Source organism: Rutilus rutilus (assembly GCF_951802725.1).
Source record: "Rutilus rutilus genome assembly, chromosome: 8".
In the NCBI taxonomy this organism is placed as follows: domain Eukaryota; kingdom Metazoa; phylum Chordata; class Actinopteri; order Cypriniformes; family Leuciscidae; genus Rutilus; species Rutilus rutilus.
In genome coordinates this window covers 25,763,826-25,780,028 of record NC_140222.1, presented here as the reverse complement: position 1 = coordinate 25,780,028, position 16,203 = coordinate 25,763,826, and the positions used below count along the sequence as shown (strand labels likewise).

Sequence of the window (16,203 nt, the reverse complement as noted above, 5' to 3'; positions counted from 1 at the left end):
CTGCAATGGCCTGTCCTATGACTGCGAACCACATACTGGAAGATGTCTGGTATGATTTCATATTTTATTTCATTAATATATTTACTTTTAAAACCCCTCATTGAACCCCTATTTGTGTTAAGTCAACCCTTACATGATAAGATCAATAAGGTCAGCTTTTATGAGTAATGGATTTCCACTTTATAGTTGTGTACTCAATGCATCTTTTGCCATGTCACATTGTGGTCCTGTCATATTGAATTGATGCTGTTTTATTTTGTAAATTTTTTTGCAGAACTGCCAGTTCAATACAGCAGGCGACCACTGCGAGCGTTGTATGGAGGGTTACTATGGCAGCGCCTCTCTGAGAACCTGTCGTATGTGTCCGTGCCCCTTAACAGACCCATCGAACAGGTGCGATGTCATAGAATCATAAAAATACATACCTGAAAGTTTGCTTTGTTCATATAATTTTATTGATTGTTTAAAAAAAAAAGATTATTATTTATCGTTTAATTATTTGTATTGCTTATTTTAAAATGATTTTACATTTTTTTTATGTATTTAATTATTTATTCATTTGTTTGCGCAGTTTTGCGATTGGATGTCTCCGGGTTGGAGATGAGTTTGAATGTTTGTGCAAACCTGGTTACTCTGGGGTTCGATGTGAAAGGTGTGTATTGGTTTTAAAATATGTAAATATGCAAAAAATTGTGCATGAATGTTTTTGAAGAGATAGTTTCTCATTTACTTCATATTTTAGGTGTGCGCTTGGATATTACGGCAGCCCTTTAGAAGAAAACGGTAACTGTCAGCCATGTGACTGTGACCACGGTTATGTATGTGACCCGCAAACAGGCGGTAAGCAAGCTCTCATGATTTACATAATAGTAATAATAATAATATAAAAGTTTAAGCTGTTTGAATAAAAAAATAAATCAAATAATATTTAAAAAAGTATAATTAATGTTTTGAAAACCCTAAAAATTACATTCATATTATAGTGGAAACATTTGTTTACTTTGTTCTCATAGATTGTTATGAGGCTGATGACCCACACACTGGCAACTGCTACGGTTTGAGCTCACAATCCTCAAAAATTTCTTACAAATTACTTAAAAAGAATTTTTATAATATTCTGGGCCTATAGGCCTACATGGAGCTTCTTTACAATTTTTTTTTATATTCCTGTGATCATGTGATATTTATTCATATGCAGATGTGACAATGCATGACTGAGATATGGATTGACTAGGATTGACTAACTCCAGGTTTTTCCTGTTAGAGTGCGATATCTGTGTCATTAAGTTAATGGATGATCTTGGCGCGATGGATGATGAGTTCTCCGCACTGAACAATCAACTTGAGTCATTTAGTCGGAATGTTACTTCATACACGAGGCTGGACGAACTTGAAGATGCCATTGCTAGTACAAAGGTCCCTACAACAATTTCCTACAACAGCACTTTGGAATGCTAATGTATTTTCGTACATCGTTTTTTGAAACCCATTTCCCTTTCTTTAGGTTTTGGTCCACAAGTATACTAAATCTGTCTTCGCATTGCAACCAAAGATTTTGGAGCTTGAATCTGATCTCGAAAGTGTCAAAGATGACCTAACTGTACTCAATGACAAGGTACTGTTACAGCTACTTTGTTTATGGTGGTTTATCTTTATGACGTCCATCCAACCAATTACAACTTGTGTTTGTTTCTACAGGCAATTGAGATGTCCTGTACTGCAGTTCAGTTGCTAAAGACTTTGGACAAAACCTATCAAAGGGGGGACAACCTACGATCTGAGAGCGTGAACCTCTTACGAAAGATACAAGGTGAACCCACTAGATCCAGCTGAGCTTTTCATAGCCAATTTCTTTTTTTAAAGGTCTTCTTCCGACTTGCTGGAAGGTCACCAGTTGCACTTTTACTTCTTGACCCACGTAGAGTTCTTGGACGAGTTGAAGCGATCAAACCATACGGGTGGGAACACAGAGGAGGCCATCAGGATGTTAAAAGAAGCCCGATGGATGTTGGAGAAGATGCGAAGACAGAGCTGCAAGGTTCAGAGAGAGCTGGCTAACCAGGAGCTCAGAAAAGCACTAACACGTGGGTCAATTGCTTACTAATTACACCAGTTAGGACAGGAGGACTCCTGCTCCTGGTGGGCCAACGTTCCTGCAGAGTTTAGCTCCAACTTGCCTGGATTTTTTTGGTAATAAGGAAGACCTTAATTTGCTGGTTCAGGTGTGTTTAATTGGGGTTGGTGTTAAACTCTGCAGGACAGTTGTCCTCTAGGAGCAGGAATGGACACCCCTGATTAGGACTGTGCTTTAGTGGCCAAGTAGTGATAAAGCTCTTTTTTGGGTCCAAAAGCATGCTTGTTTCTCTCACAGTACTCAACCTCATCTTGAATGACCTGATGATTCCTCTAAATGGCTCCTTGGCTGTAGCTGATGGTATTGGACAGAATCTCATGGATTGGATGGAAGATCTTCAAGATATACAAGAGGCTCTTATAGACGCGCAGCTTGATGTGATCAAATCCAATAGTGTGAATAAACTCAACGAGGAACAGCTGAAAAATGTTTTGGTAAAAAGCTAATAATAGCTGAATGTTCTTAATAATGTAAAACAGTGACTTTGAGAACCACTGTAAGATAAGATCTGCATTTGTTCACATATGTCATTAAACACTTCCATCGATTGTTTGTTTAACAGAAGCAGTTGAAAATGCTGAGGAAAAATCAAGGAAATATCCTAGCCAATGTGAACATGATCAGAGGGACACTAAAAGAGACAAAGGATCTTCATGAAATGATGGATGACCTAACAGAGGTGACAAATAGTGAAATTCTTTTGTGAAACATTCACCAGTTTGGATACTTACGTTTTGTTCTCTGCCAGGAAATGTCTCATCTTGCAGCTTTGATTGACGGAGCAAAAACCGATCTAGGTGCAAAACTCGAGCTACTCTCCAACGCAACTGCTAAGCAGGGAATTGTGAGACGGGCTGAGGAGCACGCCAAGGAACTTATGAAGCTGGCTATGGACTTTCAAATGTACATCATGAGTCCTCCAAACATACCGAAACCTTATTTTTGTTTCTAATGAAGTTTTAATGATTACACGTGTCTCGTAGGGTTATAGTGAGCATCACCAACTCAACCGCTGTTCAGAAAGCAATCGAAGCCATCAGAGCGTTCACAGACATCACTAATGCCATAAAGGAGGCGGAAGCTGCCGCCAAACGTGCCAAAGAAGCGGCTGACCAGGCTTTCGAAGTATGTCAGACGAGACGATAAATTAAACATTTTTTCTAAATAAACTAAAAGTAAAAGTGAGCATTAGATCATGGTAAATGTAATGAGTATGAACAATAAATTTACAATACTTAATGATAAATTCTAATTTTATACAGATATATTTTGCATTCTTGGTTGCGATCCACTTATAACCATCATAAAAGGATAGGAATCTTTCATTGTTCTAGAATCCAACATTGTTCTATTAATTTCATTCCCCAGGATGTGCGAGGACAAGATCTACAAAATAAAGCCAAGGATCTGAAAAATGATGCAAATACTCTTCTGGTGAAATCCAAGGAAGCGGAGATGCAGCTAGAAGGTTGCCATTTTCACCTTTTAATGCATCTACAATAAACCATAAAATAGCATCCAGCAATAATATCTGTAGCGACAAATGACCATCTTGTCAGTTAGAGGTGTTTGTAGGGCTATGGTTCCAAACAAATACACTTCCAGTCCAGTACTGCATTTATCTTCTTTATTTGTCTCAGTTCTGATGCTCAAACACATTGCAATCACCAGTTAGCATGTCCTTACATGATCCTGATACGGCCAAAAATCGTTTGCTTCCCCATTACACCTAACGTCTCTTGCTCTCTGATTACCTATATACCCTAAACCCAGTGTTCTCCAGTGGAACTACAACAGACATTTAAATAATAGAGCATAATGGCTCTTACAATATCAACCAAACAAGATCAACTTTTAAGAATAACACAGTCTTAATCATATGATTTAATGGGTTTTTCGTGGACATTTTGTGATGTTTAGTAACAAAACTTTCATCTACAGCTGTCACACAGAAATGTGAAGCTTACAAGAACCTGATCCAACAGGCCGAAAACAAACAGAACGAGCTGAAGCAAGTCATGCGAAATGTGTTGGAGAAGCTGAACAACATCAAAAGAGGTTAGAAGCTCCATTTTGCTAAATCATTTTCCCACAATAAATATTGTAATGGTCTTGTCAGATGAACACTTTGGTGGTTTCATTTTTATTTTTAGACGATATTGGCGATCTCATCATCCAAGCCAAGGAAGGTGCTTCGGATGTGAACGCAACAGCAAGTGATGCAATAACCAGAATGCAGAACATCAGCGAAGAACTGAACAAAATTAACATTTCCCCTCAAGATTCAAACCTGGACGACTTACTCGATGGTGTCAACAAAACATGTGAGTCTTCTCAGCTCAGAGTTGATCTAATGAACATTATTCGGTACTATTCAGTTCAAAGATATCTAAATAGAAAGCCTGAGCGTTTACGTTACTTTAATTCTGAGGAGCATCACTGAATTATCTTCTTTACAGTAACACAACTGGATCAGTCTTTCCCTTCACTAATTGACAAACTGCACGAAGTGGAGAACCGAAGTGAGCAGAAAGTGAGCAACATATCCAGCAGTATCCAGAGAATCAAAGACTTGATCGAACAGTCCAGAGACGCGGCCAACAGAGTGAGTGCTCATGGGAGAAGAGATGTTTCTCCAACCGCCTCCAGATGTTTATCCTCTTGCTTTTCTCTCCTATGTTCCTAGATCAGGGGGCCGATCTTGTTCTCCGGTGATGCTCACATCGAACTTCGACCTCCTAAAGACCTGGAAGACTTCCGAGCCTTCACGGTTCTTAATCTTACGCTGCACCAACCAAAATCTCGAGGCGACGGAAGGCGTAGACGCCAGCTGGGTGATGAAGACCAGTTTGTTCTTTACCTTGGAAATAAACATGTGAGTTAATATATTAGGGATGCACAATATATCGGTACCGATATTAACATTAGATATTTCATGCTCATTTATTTATTATTCGCTAAATTTATTTTTAGCTTTTAAAGCTACACTGTGTAGGATTTTCACCCATCTAGCGGTGAAATTGTTTATGACTACCAACTGAATATTACTTTCTAGCCCCTCCCATTCCGAGGGCGTTTTAACTCCTACGGTGGCCGTATTAATTCAAATCTGCCGGCAGTCGCGAGTAATCTCCCCCTCGCATTCGTCACGGTGCCACTGAGTGTAAAAACGCGAAAGGCGAAGCTTGAATTTCCAGGTATGTCCCTCTTTGGCTACTGTATTTTCAAGATGGAGGCGCAACATGGCTGCCGCCATTTGAGCAACTCGCTCGTATGTATTCTAAATGGCAGATTCTACGCTTACGAGAATACTTGATTAGTTGGTAGAAGTAATTACACATTAATGAGCACATATCATTTTGAAAGAACAAAGTGTTTTTTGCTAAGAATCAACTTAAAAAATTACACAGTGTAGCTTTAAAATTGTTTTTAGTGGGGGTTTTTAATTAAGAGAAAATAATATACATTTCATTTAATATCGGCCAATTATCGGTTATCGGTCATAACATGAAAAAATAAATAAAATCGGCTTATCAATATCAGCCAGAATTGTAATAATGGCGCATTTTATATTGAAATTCAAGGTGTATCATAGGGCATCTTTTTATTTGTTACTCTCCGGACCAATAGACAGTCAAGGATTTCATTGGCCTGGTTGTGAGGAATAGTGTCCTATTTTGTGTCTACAAACTGGGTGGCTCTATTCATGAGATAAAGACCAGCGAAATTACCAAGTCCAGCAGTGCCAGCGCCTTTATGGATAGGGTGGATTTCCGCAGGTAAACATCAGTCATCACAGTAGAGCTTTGCAAATTGCGTACATTCGCATTTCTGAAAACCGTTTGTCCATCTTTTAATTTCCTTTGTTCCCAAATCAGAATTTATCAAGACGCACAGGTCATATACACACAAACTTTCACATCAACTGAACCCAAAGAACTGCCGGCCATGATTAATCGGCCTAGATCCAGGAATGGATTGCTCGATCTGGATCCCAATGAGGTCGTTTTATACGTGGGCGGATACCCAAGCAATTTTACGGTAAATAAGTCAGCAAAACTGTTAAAAATGGACTAATGGCTCTCCTCAGAGATTTTGAGTACACACGCTCATGCAGTTTGAAATCTGCAACATTTCTATATTCCTATATTTTTGTCAAACTATCCAAAAATAACAAGCATTTTGCTTTCAGCCGCCTGCAGAGCTTAGGCACCCAGGATTCAAGGGCTGTATTGAGTTTTCTACTCTAAATGATCATATCCTCGGCTTGTACAACTTTCAACGTGCTGCCAACATCACAAAAAACGACTTCTGTCAAAGGTACGTTATGATGTTAAGATGACCTTAAGTCGTCAGAAGTTGTTTCTCTTTTTGCTTCAAAGTTTTTAGTCATTTTTTTTATATTCCGTCGCTAGGGGAAAGGTCAGCACATTGGGGTATTATTTTGATGGCACAGGCTACGGAAAGGTTGCTATAACAAGCTCGAGCAGTTTTATTAAGTTCTTTGTTCTGAGTCATCAAATGGATGTTGTGCTTTTTCACATGGGAGACGAGGTAAAGAAATTGTTACTTCCAAATCATAAAATTTTTGCATTTTAAATCCAGATAGGAAAAATGACACAACAATTGTTTGATATTTAATATCACAAGATTTTAATAAAATTTAAGTGTTTTTTGTTTGTTTACAGAACTCTTACTTCTTTGTTACATTGGATGGAGGCTATATTGTTTTGCGAGGAGAAAACAATGGCACAATAATTTCTGCAAAGTCCAAAGTAAAAGTATTTCCCAAAGTAAGTTTTCCTGTAACCTCTTTATTTATTATTATATTATATTATATTATATTATATTATATTATATTATATTATATTATTTTCCTCCCTTTAGACAAACTTCATCCAGATCAGACTGACTATGAGTGATAAAAGACCAATAACAATAAATGTCAAAGATTACATCAACATTTTTTTGGGATACGTCAAAGGGCTCTTCAAAGAGGCCTACATTGGGGGTGTTCCAACTGCAGTCCGGGAAAAGTATTTATATTCTCTTTTGTTTATGTTTATTGGTACATTTCTTCAGTTTTTTATCTTTATCGTTATTGGGTAGGGACCAGGAAAACATGTTCACCGTTTTTTCATATTAAACTATGTTATTCCCTTAACTAAGACGAGTTGATACATACCTCTCTCGTCTCAGTGCGTGCACTCAATCGCTCTGGCGCGCGGCGACACTTTGATAGCACTTAGCTTAGCCCAGTTCATTCATTAGGGACCAAACAGAGATGAAGTTAGAAGCGACCAAACACCTCCACGGTTTCCCTATTTAAATAAAGTTACACGAATAGTTACACGACCAAGTATGGTGACACAAAATAAAACGTGGCGCTTTTCTAAGCGGGTTAAAAGGATAACTATAATGTATGGCGGAATAGCACTTGGGAGCGCTTCGACTCGAAAAATCCTCTCCCCCTCTCCCTCTCACTTCTGTCATTATAACCAACGTGACTTTTTACTGCGCCGAGTCAAAGTGCTCCCAAGTGCTATTCCGCCATACATCATAGTTATCCTTTTAACCCGCTTAGAAAAGCGCCACGTTTTATTTTGTGTCACCATACTTGGTCGTGTAACTGTATTTAAATAGGGAAAACATGGAGGTGTTTGGTCGCTTCTAACTTCATCTCTGTTTGGTCCCTAATGAATGAACTGGGCTAAGCTAAGTGCTATCAAAGTGTCGCCGCGCGCCAGAGCGATTGAGTGCACGCACTGAGACGAGAGAGGTATGTATCAACTCGTCTTAGTTAAGGGAATAACATAGTTTATTATGAAAAAACGGTGGAGTGTTCCTTTAAATGAAAGTTAAATCTTGCGAAAAATGTCAAGGAAATTAAGCACATTTAATTTCCAATTGTCCTAAAAGAGGCTAAATTTTCTTGCAATATTCACATAGCTAAATATTCATTTTTACATCATTTTTCTCCCTCCAGATATAATATTGTTCTTCCATCACTTAGAGGGTGTGTCAATAACGTCCAGGTAGATATCACTTCTAGTTTTACAGAGGAAGTTGGAATTGTCCAAGGTTGTCCAGATCCTTTACTGGTAAGACAGTTTTTGTGGACTAGTAGTGATTGGAGAAACAAAGCTTTTCGAAACTTTGAATCAACTGAACAAATTGCTTCACAAAATAAACGCCACGTGCTGGTGACAGAGATCATCGTACCCCTAGCGGCGTAACAATAAAGTTCAACTTCGAAACAGTTATGACGTAACAAAGCCTCGTTTACTGACTTTGGCAGTTTGGTACATGCTCCGAATCACTGGTTTGAAACAATTGAGTCGCAAAGGTTTAAAAGCTTCACAAAGCAGTGTTTCCATCACTACTTGACAGTGTATGTGCATCAGGAGAAAATTCATCTGAACTGTTTCTGGTTGGTTGTTTTCAGGGTTCCCGAGAGGCTACTTTGGAATTTGGAAGTTCTTTGTCGGCGTTACCCACTAATAAAGAGACAGACTCTGAGACAATGGTTTCACTTGGATTTAAGACATCCCAGGAAAATATTCCATTCTTAGTACAGACTGGTGGAATGGTTAGTTCATCAATAACGTTTTTTTCCATATTAAGGGTTGCGAGTTGGCTGTATGTTTTTTGATGGTTCTAATTTCAACATTCATTTTTGTTGTTCTTTATACATTTATATTTTATTTAACTATATATATACTTTTATATAATACATTTTATATCATTATTTACAATATAACTATAAATTTAATTTATTTAATTTAATATTAATTTCAACTTAAATTAAATAAATAATGAAGAGATTTACTGATGTTTTCCTTTGGTCTGCAGAATAATGACTTTTTGCTGTCTCTGAAAGACGGCTTTGTCGAAATGAGTGATCGTAAGGAAAAATTAACATCCAGAAACAAATGCGAAATTGGAAAATGGCACTACATAACAGCCTACAGAAGCAGCGGGGGGTGAGAAAAAAATATCTTGGTAAACTTACTTGCAGAGATGCTTTTCAATACTTCATGTTGAACATTTCCCATCAGGATGCAGCTAAACGTTGACAACACAGACATTGGAGATCCACCATCGTCATCCACGTTCGATGACCTCGAAGAAAAGTTTATTTTGGGGGATGGTGTATTTGAAGGCTGTTTGAGGAACTTGTATTTACGGAGGTTTGATTTTATGATTTACTCTTATTGCGTTATCATGACATATAACAGAAATAAGCCACTCACAATGTCCTTATGATTCAGTCCACAGAGCGGCTACATTCCAGCCGACTTGAGCAGATTCAATCAGACTGGAACTGTATCTTTGGGATTCTGTAAAGCAGACCGCCCCCCTCTGAACACCATTAAGAAGCGTAGTAGTGTGTTAAAACTCCCAGTTTTGGTAAGGGGCGTGACATTTTCCCAAACACGCTTGAAGAACTTGACCAAACACAACACATTGGTCCAGCTGACCAATCACAGTGCTCTTTTCAGAAGGCGGGTCTTCATAGAGACATGAACTAAACAGAGTGTTACTGACAGACTGGGAAGAGAGGTGCAGTGTAAAATATGTGAAATTAGTGGGGTTTTTTTTTTACATTAAAGCATGAAAAACTATTCTAGTGGACCCCAAAGACAAAATCAATGCATAATAGGTACCCTTAAAAACACTTTTACTCCTGAAGAAATGATTAGTGCCAGAGACATTATAAGGAACGCAGCCAATAAGAGAAGCACTTAAAATGGCATCCGTGAGACAAAATTACATTTTTGATAGAGGTTTTGCTTGTTTGATTGCTTTAAAATGCCTTTTTAGCTACACAAATACATATATTTCAGCATAAAACAGGACCCCCTGATGGTGGCTGCCATGTTGAGATCACATGACTAGTTGAACTGCACTGACTTTAGCACTGCACCCCACTGACTTTAGCACCCACCATTATCAAGCACTTTCGGTTGAAAAAAAAGTCATGATGGGCTTGCCTACCAATAGGCTATTTTTAAAATGGCAGTGAAAACTGAAAAGTTTTGTTGTTGTATAAGGCGGCCTCCACACCACTAGGTGTCAGTATTGAGTTAATAGACTTAACAGAAAAATATAGCTTACCTTTAAACATTTTGCACTGAGATCATTATACAAATACACATTTTAAGTGGCAATACAAATGTGACATTTAATGTCATTTGTCAGTCTATGTTTTGTTGTTTTTAAAAGGGAAGCTTTAAACAAGACTGCAGAAACACAAAATCTGTCAAACACACCTACCACCTTGGATCCAACAGCCAAATGCAGTTTAAAATAGATCCGGAGGAGCTCAATAACTGGTAAATTACATTAATTACGTATTAATATTTCATTTTGTAGCATTTTTACGAGATCTTTCTTTGTCTTACAGGCCCCATTTCTCCCTAGACATCCGCACCACATCATCTGAAGGACTTTTACTCCATATCTCAGGGGCAAATGGTGTTCCTCTTGTGATTCTGTATTTGGATGATGGAAAAGTCAAACTCTATGTTGGGGCAGATAAAGTGATTTCCTCTCAGGAGATCAGTGATGGTGACTGGCACAATGTATGTAGCAAAATGGCAAAATGGTGCATTTTCATAACGAAATCTTGCGAAATCTTTAGTTTTAGTTCATGTTGTGTGTGTACAGATCAAGTTCAGAGTGAAGAAACACAACTTTCATTTAGCTGTGGATGGTGTTCAAACACCCGATGGACAGCAGTTGAAAGGATTCACACATGATCTGCAGTCTTCTGTCTATCTGGGAAACGGACATTTTCAGACGCTTCACAAAACATATGTACGAATGTGCAACTTCCTTATTTCAGCATGTAGCTCAACCGCAAGTCTTGTGTTCTTGTCAAAAGGCATCACACTGTTTTTTTTTTTTCACAGGGAGAAGTCCCTCAGAAGAGTATAGTCGGATGCATCCGTGACCTCAGGGTTTCCAAGGTTCTCTTTGCGGATCCAGCTGTCAATCATGGGGTCATGCCCTGTTTCAAAGGAGTGACTGAGAAGGGGGTGTATTTTGCTGGAAATGGCGCACATTTAGTCTTAGGTTTGGCCCTTCATGTTGATACAAATGTGTATTGTGACAGAAAAATAGGTTCAAGAAATTAAATAAATGTTTTTTTTTTGGCAGACAAGTACCTTATCTCTGGTTCTACGTATGACTTGGCTTTTGAAATTCGACCCAGGAACCTCACCGGCCTTGTTTTCCACAAAAGCGATAACCATGGACGGACGCTCACTCTTTTTCTCAAGAGAGGAAAGGTGAATGAAAATATAGTTTACGAGTATTTTAAAAAAACATTGTATTTTGGCTGTATTATTGATAAAAACAGGATTTGGAAGGAAGATGAGACTAAAAAGTATGTGGAATGCTAATGCTTAGCATGCATAAATAATGTTTTTGTGCTTCTGTGCTGGTTACAAACCTAATTATAAAGTAAAAATGTATTATCGTAACCTTAAACACATTGGTTTGTGGCACATACAGTTTTAATTTTTACTGCTCTTATAGTTTACAGTCTTATCGTTTTTTACCTATAGCGGCTAATGAATCAGAAGTCTCGCACATTATATACGCTAACGCTAACTTTCACGCTGAAAAATACTGTGGGCATTTCTTGCTAACAATCACTAAGATTCTAATCAAAATGTTGCCGTAGAAGAAGAAAGTGGGTCTCGTTCAATAAAAAATATTGCGAAATCTGCATACGAACATTTTCACAAAACAAATCATGATTTGTCAATAACTTTAATACTAAAATGGAATCTTAATTTACGTAAAATTACAGTATATTTATATGCGCATGCTGGGAATTAGGCTGAATTTTTTTGTGAGAACTTCTCCTGTGTGTATTAAAAATACGAATTATTAACACAATTATTAGTGAATGAGCCCCAGGGTGACCGCTAGCGCCCCTTGTGGACACTTTACAATACAACAGTGTCTGTAATCAAGATTTTGTAGTTTGCATTTGTGTTAATGTACTGGGATAACGTACGTTTTGAACCTGTTTCTGGACTTTAACGCTATAATTACGTTAAATATCACATAAAGTATGCAATCTGTGTGGAATTTTGATTCATTAGGTGGTGGTGAAAGCAAACGACGGAGAGCACCGCTATGGCACCGCATTGACCCCAACACGACCCCTCTGTGGTGCGTTTTACCATGTGGCAGGTACTATTTTACTGCTTTTTTCCCCTTATCAAGGTAGATTATAAAAGACAATTTTAACAGGAAACGTAAGTGAGGTTTCATTCATTTAAATGACGTATCCCACAGTGTCTTTACGGCGGAAAACTATCGAGCTGAGAGTAGATGAAGCAACATCACGAGTCAGACTGCGTTCTGTATCACGTACTATAGAGCAAGAAACGATCTACATCGGTGGCGTTTCAGGTAAAGCCCCGCATTCATGTAGCAAAAACGTCTCTTCTTGCATGAAAGGCCTTTCAATGCATAGTAATTTACAGTTCTGTCTCTTGTTAATGCAGAGAACGTGAGAGGAGTGGAGATGCGGACATCTTATGTGGGGTGTTTGCGGAACGTACGGCTTAATAAAAATCCTGTCTCATTTGAGGATGTGAGTGTATTCGGCCCCATAAACACTGGCGAGTGCCCGGCGGAATAATGGAAGGATGAAACGCAACACAAACACTGAATAATTTTTTTTTTAAATGTATTGTTTCGGGAATTGGATTGGAAATTTACCTTAAAAATAGACTTGCTACACAAATATACAAAATGCAGGGGTTGTTTTGAGTGCCTTTATTGAAAGGACTTGCTAGCAGATTTCCTCAACTATGAAAATTGTAAGAATCAATGTATACGACGGTAAAAAAAAAAAAAAAAGTGTATGGAAATAAAAATATATTTAAAATTACTTGGTTGACTGTGCTTGCTCTTGCCATCCGGGTGGCTTCTTCTTGTGTAAATAAATGTATTTACACAGCTGGTACGTCTTCTGTTCGATGCACTACACCAAGTAGTTCAGGGCAGAAAGACTGAGATGTCTGCCTGCACTTTCATCATTTATTCATAACGTGCATAATGTGTGAATATATGTTCTTCCACATTCAGCCCATTCAGAAAGCTTTCTTCCTCGTTTCTTTTTGTCTCTTTCGCTTTCTGTCTTATGTTATGCACGTGAGTGCGGTGAATATGGAATTATTGTTGGCTGTCTGTGAAGGCGTATTTCATTGGCTGAAACTAATGAACAGATATTAGACATTTGACTTTACTGATCAAATCGTTAGTTTCACACTAAAAAGTAACTATATCCAGACGACAATTTCATATTAAAATGTAATCTAAATTTACGTAAAATTACGTAAAAATTTTGTGCTTAGGCTGATTTATTTTTTTCTCGATAAATTCTCCTGCGTGTATAAATAGCCTATGAATTATTCCCACAATTATTAGTGAATGAGACCCAGGGTGTGCTAATGACCGCTAGCGCCCCTTGTGGACACTTTAGAATTCAAGAGTGTCTGTAATCAAGCTTATGTAGCTTGCGTTTGTGTTAATGTACTTGCATAAAGGACGTTTTTGGCCCGTTTCTGGACTTTAAGGCTATAATTATGTTCAATATCACATATAGTATCAGATCTGTGTGGGATTATGCTTCATTACGTGCACTGTGAATTTGTTTTTTCATTTTTTGTTATCACAACTTTCTATCTTTAAGTCAAATCAACTTAGAAAATTAATGTGGTTCAGATAACATAATATTTTGAGTTTCTATTTATTAAATCAATCTCCTTCATTGCATTAACTCAAATTTTCAATTTCAATGAACTCAAAATTTTAAGGCAACCAGGTGAATTTTTTACGTTGAACCAACAATCATTTTTTACAGTGGTAATTGCAAACAACGGAGAGCACCGGCCATACAGAAAGCTTTCTTCCTCATTTCTTTTTGTCTCTTTCGCTTTCTATCTTATCTTATGCACATGAGTGCGGTGAATGTGGAATTATTGTCTGGCTAACTGTGAAGGAAAATTCATCATTCATGGGACATCACCCAAGGATGAGATCCGCCCTGAGTACCTCAAGTCTCTGGATGTTGTGGGGCTGTCTTGGTTGACACGTCTCTGCAGCATCGCGTGGCGGTCGGGGACAGTGCCTCTGGGATGGCAGACCGGGGTGGTGGTCCCTCTTTTTAAGAAGGGGGACCGGAGGGTGTGTTCCAACTACAGGGGGATCACACTTCTCAGCCTCCCCGGGAAAGTCTATGCCAGGGTACTGGAGAGGAGAATCCGGCCGATAGTAGAACCTCGGATTCAGGAGGAACAGTGTGGTTTTCGTCCGGGCCGTGGAACACTGGACCAGCTCTATACCCTCTACAGGGTGCTGGAGGGTTCATGGGAGTTTGCCCAACCAGTCCACATGTGTTTTGTGGATTTGGAGAAGGCATTCGACTGTGTCCCTCGCGGCGCCCTGTGGAGGGTGCTTCGGGAGTATGGGGTCCGGGGTCCTTTGCTAAGGGCTGTCCGGTCCCTGTACGACCGGAGCAGGAGCTTGGTTCGCATTGCCGGCAGTAAGTCAGACTTCTTCCCGGTGCATGTTGGACTCCGGCAGGGCTGCCCTTTGTCGCCGGTTCTGTTCATAATTTTTATGGACAGAATTTCTAGGTGCAGCCAGGGGCCGGAGGGTGTCAGGTTTGGTGACAACACGATTTCATCTCTGCTCTTTGCGGATGATGTTGTGCGTGTGCTCATCAAGCCAGGACCTTCAGCATGCACTGGGACGTTTTGCAGCCGAGTGTGAAGCGGCTGGGATGAGAATCAGCACCTCCAAATCCGAGGCCATGAAAAGGGCCATGATTTTCCTCAGTCGGAAAAGGGTGGCTTGCTCACTTCAGGTTGGTGAAGAGTTCCTGCCTCAAGTGGAGGAGTTTAAGTATCTTGGGGTTTTGTTCACGAGTGAGGGAAGGATGGAACGGGAGATTGAAAGACGGATCTGTGCAGCTTCTTCAGTAATGCGGTCGATGTACCGGTCTGTCGTGGTGAAGAAAGAGCTGAGCCGCAAGGCAAAGCTCTCGATTTACCGGTCAATCTACGTTCCTACTCTCACCTATGGTCATGAGCTTTGGGTCATGACCGAAAGGACAAGATCCCGGATACAGGCGGCCGAAATGAGCTTCCTCCGCAGGGTGGCTGGGCGATCCCTTAGAGATAGGGTGAGAAGCTCGGTCACTCGGGAGGAGCTCAGAGTAGAGCCGCTGCTCCTCCACATCGAGAGGGGTCAGCTGAGGTGGCTCGGGCATCTGTTTCGGATGCCTCCTGGACGCCTTCCCAGGAAGGTGTTCCGGGCGCGTCCCACTGGGAGGAGACCCCGGGGAAGACCTAGGTCACGCTGGAGAGACTATGTCTCCCGGCTGGCCTGGGAACGCCTCGGTGTCCCCCCGGAAGAGCTGGAAGAAGTGTCCGGGGAGAGGGAAGTCTGGGCATCTCTGCTTAGACTGCTGCCCCCGCGACCCGGCCCCGGATAAGCGGAGGAAGATGGATGGATGGAATAACTGTGAAGGCACATTTCATTGGCTGAAACTAACGAACAGACACGCCCCCTTCACTAATCGAATTAGTTTCATACTAAAATGTAAATATATCCAGACAACACTTTGTTTTCAATCCCTCCACTGATTGAATTGTTAGCTGGGTCCCAAATGATGCACTAGGCCTATACACTATGTACTTATGCACTATGTAGCCTACTCAACCATGTTGTGTGTGCATTTTATAAGGTTATTTTGTCATTCAGCATTAGAATCTGATAGCCCCTCCCCCTTCCGCAAAATAATTAAAGCTGTGGATTTGTAGATACCCAAATTTCAAAGAAAACTTATTTTGGTATCAGTGTTACAGAATCGTGAATTATTCAATGAATGCACTCACTTGTCACCTACTGACAAGCAGAAAACGGATCGGTGAACACATCGGCTGCGTCCAAAATCGCATACTCTCTTGAGTTGGTACTTATTTTGAATAAGTAATTGCTTCATGACTGCTAAAAAAGTCAGTTCTATACAGTATGAA

General features: G+C 39.7%; 1 protein-coding gene across 1 annotated transcript; it reads left to right on the top strand.

The window, feature by feature from the left end:
- The first annotated feature begins 309 nt into the window (after positions 1-309).
- Positions 310-13,037, top strand: lama3 (laminin, alpha 3). Its single transcript, XM_084415909.1, has 36 exons — positions 310-393; positions 572-652; positions 743-840; positions 1,014-1,055; positions 1,265-1,416; positions 1,505-1,615; positions 1,699-1,810; positions 1,923-2,084; positions 2,372-2,568; positions 2,697-2,813; positions 2,883-3,037; positions 3,118-3,259; positions 3,503-3,602; positions 4,076-4,192; positions 4,288-4,458; positions 4,594-4,739; positions 4,821-5,009; positions 5,765-5,913; positions 6,013-6,175; positions 6,327-6,454; positions 6,550-6,688; positions 6,823-6,927; positions 7,022-7,170; positions 8,121-8,235; positions 8,580-8,723; positions 8,987-9,117; positions 9,193-9,324; positions 9,406-9,544; positions 10,361-10,470; positions 10,542-10,719; positions 10,805-10,954; positions 11,050-11,212; positions 11,297-11,427; positions 12,253-12,343; positions 12,449-12,565; positions 12,661-13,037. Exons 1-36 carry the CDS (start codon positions 317-319, stop codon positions 12,795-12,797), a joined length of 4,740 nt encoding a protein of 1,579 aa, XP_084272035.1. The 5' UTR covers positions 310-316; the 3' UTR covers positions 12,798-13,037.
- The last annotated feature ends 3,166 nt before the right edge of the window (positions 13,038-16,203 follow it).

What these genes read in the sequence shown, in the direction of transcription:
- lama3 (XM_084415909.1), top strand. Translation starts at nt 317, where the DNA reads ATGGAGGGTTACTATGGCAGCGCCTCTCTGAGAACCTGTCGTATGTGT. An exon ending in TTAACAGACCCATCGAACAG is followed by an intron (nt 394 to 571) that starts GTGCGATGTCAT and finishes TTGTTTGCGCAG; the next exon opens with TTTTGCGATTGGATGTCTCC. An exon ending in ACACACTGGCAACTGCTACG is followed by an intron (nt 1,056 to 1,264) that starts GTTTGAGCTCAC and finishes TTTTCCTGTTAG; the next exon opens with AGTGCGATATCTGTGTCATT.